The sequence below is a fragment of the Xiphias gladius genome, chromosome 14 (genome assembly GCF_016859285.1).
Source record: "Xiphias gladius isolate SHS-SW01 ecotype Sanya breed wild chromosome 14, ASM1685928v1, whole genome shotgun sequence".
Lineage (NCBI taxonomy): Eukaryota > Metazoa > Chordata > Actinopteri > Istiophoriformes > Xiphiidae > Xiphias > Xiphias gladius.
In genome coordinates this window covers 9,691,060-9,701,516 of record NC_053413.1, presented here as the reverse complement: position 1 = coordinate 9,701,516, position 10,457 = coordinate 9,691,060, and the positions used below count along the sequence as shown (strand labels likewise).

General features: G+C 39.7%; 1 protein-coding gene across 3 annotated transcripts; it reads left to right on the top strand.

The window, feature by feature from the left end:
- Nucleotides 1-1,625: 1,625 nt before the first annotated feature.
- On the top strand, nucleotides 1,626-10,154 carry zbtb41 (zinc finger and BTB domain containing 41). Of its 3 annotated transcripts, none has more exons than XM_040143002.1 (11): nucleotides 1,626-2,109; nucleotides 2,483-3,763; nucleotides 4,501-4,708; nucleotides 6,030-6,099; nucleotides 6,336-6,483; nucleotides 6,638-6,767; nucleotides 6,938-7,033; nucleotides 7,150-7,256; nucleotides 7,445-7,550; nucleotides 7,678-7,780; nucleotides 8,832-9,014. In XM_040143002.1, the coding sequence occupies exons 2-11, from the start codon at nucleotides 2,515-2,517 to the stop codon at nucleotides 8,889-8,891; spliced, it is 2,277 nt and encodes a 758-aa protein (XP_039998936.1). In that variant the 5' UTR covers nucleotides 1,626-2,109; nucleotides 2,483-2,514; the 3' UTR covers nucleotides 8,892-9,014. The 3 variants fall into 3 exon arrangements, with proteins under 3 accessions (XP_039998936.1, XP_039998935.1, XP_039998934.1); XM_040143001.1 differs by having other exon boundaries at nucleotides 1,627-1,912; nucleotides 7,692-7,780; nucleotides 8,832-10,154; XM_040143000.1 differs by having other exon boundaries at nucleotides 1,627-2,109; nucleotides 7,692-7,780; nucleotides 8,832-10,154.
- The last annotated feature ends 303 nt before the right edge of the window (nucleotides 10,155-10,457 follow it).

Below are 10,457 nucleotides of genomic sequence, written 5' to 3'. Positions count from 1 at the left end.
TGTTTGGCAATATCTTCATTTTACGTCAAAGATAGATGGAGAATACTTGTGTGCGCAGCTCCATCTTCAGCTCTGCTCCTCCACGCATGTGTGTGTTCACTGGAATGCTTGGAGCGCTGGGAGCCAGATAGGAGGGATTAAGCTAATGCACTTACAATGTCTTACACATTTCATGTGTTGGTGAAGGGAGGAGTTTATCCATGAGGTTAATTTGAGCAACTTCGGACATTTTCACCACACAGACCTGTGATATACACTTATACAAGTGACAATCGAAGCTCACCTGAAAACAGTGAGATGTGAGGGTTTTGGAACAGATGGTAAACCTTACCTCAGCAGGGGAACAAACTGAAATTCAGTTTCTGTTTACTAGATTTTTAGTTTTCTGTAGAAGGGAATATTCCATCAATTCAGCTCAACATACACACCCTGAATCATGAACATAATCACATATAATCACAATATGTGTGCATATATGTGCATATATACATGTGTGCATGCATATGCATGCACACATGTACTAAAGGGCGTGCCCTCAACTGAGTTCTATTTGGTTGCAGCAATTGGCTGGACTATGGCCCAGTCTTTGAAAGAAGTTAATTGAGGCCAGTGGTTCTAATCTGGGAAACATCTCTGTCATTAAAACGTCACTGACGTCATCACCAGACATTTCTCTGAAGAGCCCTAAGATCATTCAATTTGCCCATTAGTAATACTAATGGCCTCACTGTTCTTTTTAGTGTTAGTTGTTTTACAGTTGCTCTGGCTCAGGTTTTACAGTGGCACCAACAGTATGTTAGAGGCCAGAATCTGGGGCCATGATCCCATATGTGAAATGAAGACAACTATTAAATTCTAATACTGTAATGTGCAAATTTATCATCATGTTAGAAGATACAATATGTTTATTTTGGAATTGTATATATGCAAAGATAGCCGGTGTATTTGCACACACATTGTAATCGATATACTAATTTAATACACCTTGAGTAAAAGACGCTGGTGAAAGAAACAATAAGATATTTTACTTAAGTAAAAGTAGCAATAGATTTTATAAATACTCTGCTAGAAGTAAAAGTCTTACTTTAGTGGATGTTGATTGGTTAATTTTTAAAAGAATTTAATATGCAGTTAAGATGGGCTCTGTCAGTGTTACACTATTATATATTTTACTGGTGAATTATTGTTATTGATGCATTACCATGTAGTTAGCATCTCAGTTTGTAGCTGGCTGTGGTAGAGGTATATTTAGTCACTTTATATAATTTTGAGTGGTTTAATTTTCTGTAACAACGCATTGTATTTTAAACTCTTCATTTGCAGACTAACTTGTAACGTTAAATGTCGGATTAATGTGGTGGAGTAAAACTATAAAGTAACCTAAAATTAAAATACTCATGTAAAGTACAAGTAACTCAGAATTGTATTCAAGTACAAATACGTAAGTAAATGTATTTAGTTGCTTAACATCGCTGTAAAAGACTAAGATGTTGAACTGGTTGCTAGCAGCTATTATGGCAGTATGCTAATAGCTTTCAGACTACATTACCCATGATGCCGTCGTCTGGTGAACCGTCTCGGTAACTGCTCGTCAACACGTCTTCTTTGTTTAATTCGCGTTTAATTGACTTTTTAAGCCTTACATAGAAAACGAAAAAATTAAATTATCAAAGTTCGTATATCCATCGTTGTTTTTTTTCTTCTGTTTAAACCTCTAAACAAGAGCGTTAGAGAACAAAAGCTGAAACAGCCAATGGGCGAACAGTTTGTTGCAAAGTCCGACATTTCTGGTAGGATGGCGAGGTTGGGCGTTACAGACTTTCAGGAAATTATTATTCCTCTGTTTATTTTCCACTTCACTTATGTCAGCTGGAGTGTACGGTGCTTTGTAAATGCGGCCCTTGTCTCTCAGGTAAGATTCTTCTTTAAAAAAAAACCGTTCTAATTTAAATGTTAATTTCCGGGGTAGCACTAGCCGTCGCCTGTCAACATTCTCCCCGGAGGGGGGTCCGCCTGTCAGACTCATCACAATGTTAGGGGTCCTTGAGGTGGGGAGCGAACCTGCAAGTGCAGCAGTCTACACCGTTACCAATTCAGGATAGCAACAAGGTTGGTAGCTTAATTTCACGTCTTCGTAAGGCCTAAATTGTCTATCGAATGCATCGCTAATAGCAATTGGTCATTCCTTCTGCTTGGTATTAATAAATGGGAGAAAAATATCTTGAGCATTAGTAATAACTCGCTATTGTGCAATCTCTTCATGCAGAGTTTTCACATTTATGATAACTTTTCATCATGACGTGCCCTTCGTGTCGGCTTCATGCTGTCGCTTGCATTGTTGTGTCCAGTACATTTACATGCTAAGCCATTTGTCTAGCCTCTTAGATAGCACTATCCTATCAAATCTAAATCAAAACCCAGTACTTGAGAGGTTAGAACCTATGTTCAATCCCCCCACTGTTCTTATTCCTCTGGGTTTCAGGAGTGATTCGTGGTAGCCCGTCAGACACACCGATGAAGAAAAAGCCTAGTACTCCTCTGCGTCCCAAACGCAGCAGGCTGATCAGTGCCGGCAATGAATCTGCTACAGAGCCGGGCTCACTTCTGAGCTGCAATGCCCCACCGAATTGTGAGACTGTCCCAGAATCAGCCTCGCAAATCAGGCACCTGACTATGTCACAGCACAGTCACAGCCTCCACAAGTTTTTGAATGAGGACCGCATCCGGCAGAAGTTCTGCGATGTTTCTGTGTCTGTGGGTGGGAAGCTCTACAGTGCCCACAAGGTGGTGTTGGCCCATGGGAGCAGCTACTTCCACGCTGAGTTGTCCAAGAACCCTGCTACAACACATGTGACTCTGGACCATGTGGAGGACTCTGTTTTCAGGCACCTTCTTGGCTTTTTGTACACCTCTGAGTGTGTTGTTGCAGAGACAGACCTTCCGGCTCTAACTGAAGCGGCCCGCTTCCTGGATATGATGGATATACTAAAGATGCTGTGTGAAGAAGGGGACGTCCACCCTGTAAGGGGGATCCCGGCCCAGGCTGAGATAAGAGCATCTCCTGAGGTAGAAATGACCTTCAGTGACTCACCAGCAGGTGACACAGACATCCAAAGCTCATTTGAGCAGAGCACCCTGTGCAGTCGCCAGTTTAGCTCTGCAAACTCTTTGCAGAACAACTTGGCCGAGAGTCACAGCGATGTACAGCAGGATACCTCAACTGAGAAAGAGAAGACTGCAGGTCAGAGGAGTGCTACCACACGGAGATCAGCTCGTAGGAGGCGAACACCCACCAAGTATAAGAGAGATGATGTAGAGTACTTTATTACCACTCCTGAGGAAAGACAAAGGACTGTATCAACAAGACAACAAGAAGAAGCAAGAGCAGAAGAAGCAGTAGAGGTGGTTTTGGAGAACCAAACTCCCAAACCAGACATGAGCGAGACATCTAAACCAGCTCAGGGGGATGACGCAGTGGAAGAGGAGGGTGAGGAGGAAGAGAGAGGAGACATGAATGAGGACGTGGCTGCACAAAAGAAAATTGCTGAAGTTTGTGCAGCAGACATGAGTGCAAGTCAACAGGGTTCTGATGTAGAAAGGACAGAGCGCCAGGCTGTTCGAGTGGTGGAAGTGCATGCGTCAGCAGCAGGAAGCTCTAACCAGAGTCCAGTCTACCCTGAGGGTCTGGCTCCAGTCATCATCCAAACCTCCAGCAAGAAGACTCTCAAGTGTCCCAAATGTGACAAGATTTTTGACCGCGCAGGTGGGAACCATAGATTAAGACTAAAACTAAGATACTAAACACAAAAATCGGCTCTATTAAGTATCTGGTTTTACTTAGAATTTGGTTCTACTACTACTATCTTAAGTGGTTGGGGGGTTCCGACTACACCTAACAATTATTTTCATTACTGATTAATCTGTTGATTATCTTTCAATAAGTGATTAATTGTTTGGTCTATAAGATGTCAGAAAATAGTGAAAAATGCCTGTGACAGGCACTTTACCCCACCCCAGGATAATGTCTTCAGTTTGCTTGTTTTATCCAGCCAACAGTCCAAAATCCAAAGATTTTCAATTTACAAAGATATAATATAAAAGACCAGCAAATTCTCACTTTTGAGAAGCTGGAATGAGAAAAAGTTTGGCTTATTTTTGATTTTTGACAAAAAAAATATCAGAATTTCTGTTTTTTAGTATTCTCTTCTCTTCTTCCTTTCTGCTGTTTTAAAAAGTAAGTAGAAGGATAGGAGCTAATCATTTAAATAGCAAATTTCCCTTTGGTCTGTCACCTGTTGCCACTGCCAGAAAGTCTCTTTCTGCTTTCAGCTGAGGGGCTCTCCTCCTGTTTTGTCCTATTTAGAAATATAGTACGTTTCCTTCGACCTGATGGACGCTCAATTTACTAATCATAGTAGTGCCATGTTTATTGACAGTGATTATACATATGTTTCAGACGTCTTACTGATACAATTTATTAACCTCTCCTGCAATGTTCAGGGAAGTATGAGAGTCACACCAGAGTGCACACAGGAGAGAAACCTTTCCAGTGTGACATCTGTCTTCAGCGCTACTCCACCAAGTCTAACCTGACCGTACACAAGAAGAAGCATGCCAGCGATACTCCTTTCCAGAAGAAGGAGCACAAATGCCCCTTCTGCAACAAACTCCATGCCAGCAAGAAAACCCTGGCCAAGCATGTCAGGAGGTTAGACACAGCGGTATCATATCATCCAAACCACCTTCAGTTTACCTTCCCATGCATTTTACATTGTGTATTAATTTAGTTGTCTAAATTAAATTCCATTAACATGGGTAATGTTTTTGTTTTAACTTGTAAACCAGTTTCCACTGGTTCAGATATTACAATTTGGTGTCTAGATATCATAATTGTCTTTGTTAGCTAACTTTAGTACCTTGTTAGTTGACAATCATTGTTGTAAACATCTGATTTGCACACAACCTTATCTATCTGGTTAAAGCTAGTCTTAGTACTGCATAGTGATCATGCCATTTTAGTTGCCTTGATAAAATATGTTGCTGGCAGAGCTAAGGAATTAAAAAAATGTCAACATTTATTTTTTCAACTTAAAAAATGTTGACATTATTGTCTTTGCCAACACTCACAGTAAATAGTTTTATATAGAAAAACTTTCCTAGTTTTACTCTATATACATTATTCAGATATTATTTGAAAATAATTTTTCCCCACCCTCACGTACTTCACTCTAACTACTCCAAAGAATATCAGTTTTTGACTTTTTTTAATGGATTTTTTTCATGCCCTGTTTATCACAATCATACATGTAACAAGGTCTATAGCCACGCTAGCGGCTCTGTGAGCCTGCACTGCTTTAACCTAAATGCCAATGCTAACATGTCAATGACAATGTAAAATTGCGCATTTTAGCAGGTGTAATATTTACTGTGTTTACAGTCTTAGTTAATCATGTTAGCAATATTTGCAAATTAGCATGGCTGATGGGAATGTTATTTGTTTTGCAAGTATTGGACAAATTGAAAGTTTGAGCTGATGTTAGCGCTTGATGGAAAGTTAAGGGATCACCAAAGGGATTACATTCCATCCAGTAGTTGTTGAGATATCATAAAAAAACAAAAAGGTCAACCTCATGGGGGTGCTAGAGGAAAAGTCAGGGGATCACCAGAGGCAGTAGTATCTCTTGGGACCTTAGTTGTAGAGATTTTTATTCCTGGGCCAAAGTGGTCGACCGACTGATATTACCATTACTAGAGCCATTCTGCTACTGTGGCTAAAAATGTACAGTTTTACACCTTAATATAGGTGTTTTATTGGGTGTAGTATGGACATTAAATGATGACAACTGTGTCAGCAAACACTGGTGAAAATACTGTATATGTTCATACTGACTGAATTGTGATTTCCAAGTTCTAGTTAAGTTTTAGGAAATAAAATGCTAAATTTGTGTAGCACTAATTCTCCACTGGATCTCCATGATAAGTTTAGCTGCTACAGTCATGCTGTATGATCTTCTTCACTATCCTGCCAGGTTTCATCCAGACCACATCCAAGAGTTTCTTACCAAGAGGAAGAGGAAGAGTGAAGGCTGGAAATGTGCCGTAAGGACTGGTTTCAGTTTTAGAATATTCTTCACAATTTACCTAATGATGCAGTTTGATCCGAAGTACAGACCACAGTTTTTTTGTGTTTTCTTTTTAAACGATATGACCACATGAATATACCTAATATATAGTATATGAAGTATGATGATGAATGAATTAATTTTAGTAATTAATTATTACACTGTATGTAAAGAGATTTTAACAGGCTGTAACATTTGAACTGTCTAAACCAGATTTGTCTGAAGACCTTCACACGCAGGCCTCATCTGCAGGAACACATGATATTGCACACCCAAGACCGGCCTTTTAAATGCTCCTTCTGTGACGAATACTTCAAGTCAAGGTTTGCTAGGCTGAAGCACCAAGAAAAGTACCACTTAGGTGAGGAAAAATAAATTCTTAATGTCTTAAGAGTTATAGATAAAGATTTTACTGCTGTATGACAGCTGCTAATACATTTACATTAGTCAGCAACCATGTTACTGTAGCAATCTATACATTAGACAAAATAGTTTTTATCCTGTCTTATTTTCAGGTCCTTTTCCGTGTGAGATCTGTGGCAGACAGTTTAATGACACAGGCAACAGAAAGAGACACATCGAATGTACTCATGGAGGCAAAAGAAAGTGGACATGCTTTGTTTGTGGGAAATCAGTAAGGGAAAGGTACGTCTCTCTATCCCTAAACTTTCCCTACATTTTCCTATCTGGAAGAGCAACGTGGTATTTTGGCCGGTGGCAGTGTGTATATTATGTATTTTTAAAGCCTTAACCATTATTTTGATGTGCTGAGCTGCAAAAAAAAATTCATGTTTAATACTGATTTCTCCTAATAGGACAACCTTGAGGGAGCACTTGAGGATCCACAGTGGGGAGAAGCCTCACCTCTGTAGTATCTGTGGCCAAAGTTTCCGTCATGGCAGCTCCTACAGGTGGGCCCAGTGAGATTGGAAGATGATGTCTGATGCTGGAAGTTGTGAATGTTTCGGTTTGATTGCCTGTGTCATTAATGAAGTTGCTTATAATGAGCAAATTTTTCCATGGACAGGCTTCATCTCAGAGTCCACCACGATGACAAGCGATATGAGTGTGACGAATGTGGGAAAACCTTTATACGCCATGATCACCTCACCAAACATCAGAAAATACACTCTGGTACAGTATAATACATACAACAGTGGGATTCTCCTGTGTCTTTCTTTGGCCTCCTCTTTTGTGATAGGGTCTACTTTGTCTCATTCACAAAGAACAAATGTAGTTTTTTATTACAGTACAGTGCAGTGAGACATACTGTTAACCTTTCCATTCAGTATTTGCTTTAACTTATCCCACATTTATTATAGGTGAGAAAGCACACCAATGTGAAGAGTGTGGCAAGTGCTTCAGGCGCCATGATCATCTGACTGTCCACTACAAAAGTGTTCATTTGGGAGAGAAAGTTTGGCAGAAGTATGTTATATTATTAATCACAGTCACACTTAATCGCTTTTGTGGTAACATTGTAAAAGTGGTAGTATTTCCCTCATTGGGCCCTTAAAAGTTTGGCAAATGTTCTTGGTCTCTGTCTGTTAATAAGGAATTTTTTCACAGGTATAAAACCGCTGTGCATCAGTGTGAGGTTTGCAAGAAAGAATTTAAAGGAAAGTCCAGTTTGGAGATGCACTTCAGGACTCACTCGGGTAAGGAAATAAAGAAGTCAACTGATATATTTGCTAGAAAAAATGTATGAGAACGGATGAGTGGCAGTTAAATGCTGGAGAAGGCAAACAGTTGTTGTTTATCTCAGTTGACTGTTCATTAAGCCCCGCCCACTTAGGTCCTGTTGCTACGCTTGTTAAATTTCCTGTTCTTGCATGGTATACATGCTGTTTACAATGACAACGGATGCAGATTAACCACTTGAAATTCATAATAACTTTTGATACTATGGCTATTTGATTTCACAAAAAAGGGAAACAGAAGCAGCTTTTCATTTCTAGGTGACAACTATGGATTTTGTTGGTAGATTTGATGACTGTCGCTTGCAGTTCTTATCAGCTGTAGCTAGCTACAGTGAGCTAATGCTAACACTAAAGTTGGTTGAAAACGCTGCCTCCAGAGCTTGCTAACCTGTTAAATCTAATTACTATGTTATTTGTTCAAATGTTAACCTTGGCTGTCTTAGATGTTTACAACAGAATAACAACGGAGTGGTTAGACATATTTATAAACAGTATAAGGTGCTTCACATTTGTATGAGAAAAGCATCTGATAATGAGTTTGCAAAAACAACTTAAAGTAAGTTTGGGTGGAATTACTAGAATGTTAACTTCCCCAGACCAAATATGGAGCAGGACAAAGCTGCTATCGTAACTCTTGGCTCCAAAACAGTGGATGTTCCAATCCTGAACAGGCATCTCTAGAAGCCCTCTCTAGATCCCTCTTTTCTTAAGTAATTTTAAACCCATCTTCAAGCCGGCATTTTTAGATTTTAGAAAAAAGATGTCTCCACTCAGTGTGTGTGTGTGTATGTGTCTGTGTGTGTGTGTATCTATATATGTATGTATATATGTGTATATATGTATATATGTATATACATATATGTATATGTGTGTGCGTGTTTATGTGTCTTTGGGTGGGGTTCATCAAATCAGTCAGTTATTCTTAAGAGTGGATGCAATAAAAATTGCTATTTAAACATACTATTTTGATACTCTCACACTAATGTTTCCACTTGTGTTGATCTGACAGGTGAAAAACCCCACAGATGTCCTGAGTGCCACCAGACATTTCGGATCAAGAAGACCTTGACAAAGCACATGGTGATTCACTCAGACGCTCGTCCTTTTAACTGTCCCCATTGCAGCGCCACCTTTAAAAGAAAAGACAAGCTCAAGTACCATGTTGACCATGTGCATAGCACCCGGTTTACCGAGCAGCCACTGAGCACGATCAGTGAGGACAAAATAGTCTCCATTCCTTTTGAGGAAACCTCAAAGGCATATCGCGCTGAACCTAAGTCAACCCTCCAAAGCACCCCTCCTTCTATGAATGTCTGTTTGCCAGTCACTTTAGTTCCTGTCCAGATGGCAGGAGGAGCGCAGGGCGACCTGAATGCTCACGGGGCCTCGTCTCTCTCATCCCAAACTCACAGTGTTGTGAGCATGCAGGCTCAAGGGCAGCAGCAGAACTCTGGCTACCAGGCTACCACAGACCTGGCATTTTTAGAGAAGTACACCCTCACCCCCCAGCCAGCCAACATCGTTCACCCTGTGAGGCCTGATCAGATGCTGGACCCCCGAGAGCAGTCCTACCTGGGCACGCTGCTGGGACTGGATTCAGCTTCCTCTGTGCAGACCATGTCCAACTCCGATCACACGCACTGATGCTCCTCAGCCCAAAATTGAGTCTTGAAGGCAACGTCATTTGAATCAGAAGAACAGAAAGCTACAGTATTCACCACTAAAATATGTTCACAATTCAAAACAGAGGGCAATTTTTTACTACCATGTAAATGATTAAATTTAAGACAAATCTACACACCTGCACTTCATTCATTTTGGGACGGAAAAACCTCTTTGATGTTCAGCCTGTTCTCACAGGAGAATCACACTTAATTGTCAACAAAATAAATGTATTTGTGTGACATGTTAAAAAAGAAGAAAACTTTGGATTTAAACAGGGCGTTTTCCTGTTGTAAATTTATGCAAAACCATGATAAATATCACCTTAACCCTGAAGCTTGATAGACCATTCAAATAACTTTTTCAGTAAAAATAGCCATCATTTTCTGGTTCTAGCTTCTAATCAATCAATTTAATAATTAGGTTAATTGATAATAAAAAGATTGCAACGCAGCCTTGTAATACTGAGGAGACTTGAACTGACTGGTCTTAATATACTGTATATTGTAATTTGTGTACTGCCTTCACAACCTGTCACTGAAACATTTTTGGTTTGTAACTGTTGGATGCAAAATGAACAGAGAGAGGAATTTTTTTTTTTAACTCATTCAGTGTAAATATGAGCACAGTGATTAAGTAATAGAAATCAATGTACATATGTATGTGTGTGGGAACCTTATTTTGACTACAGACATTAAATCATATAAAATGTGATTTTGAAAATTAAGAAACTTTTTTTAAAAATTGTGAAATAATTGATAATTAGTACCTAAGGTGTGGAGAAACAGATGAAAACAGCAAAGTAGAATGGCAGGAAAATCAAGTGTAATAAAGTATCAGTTGCATCCTGGGGTGGTGTCTCTGCTGGATTTCAATTGTGTCGCAGCAGTTACAGATATTTGCTGGAGAGTTCAATTTCATGAAAACATGAAATGAAACATTGGTGATGCTGTTCTCAAACTTTGTGTCATGA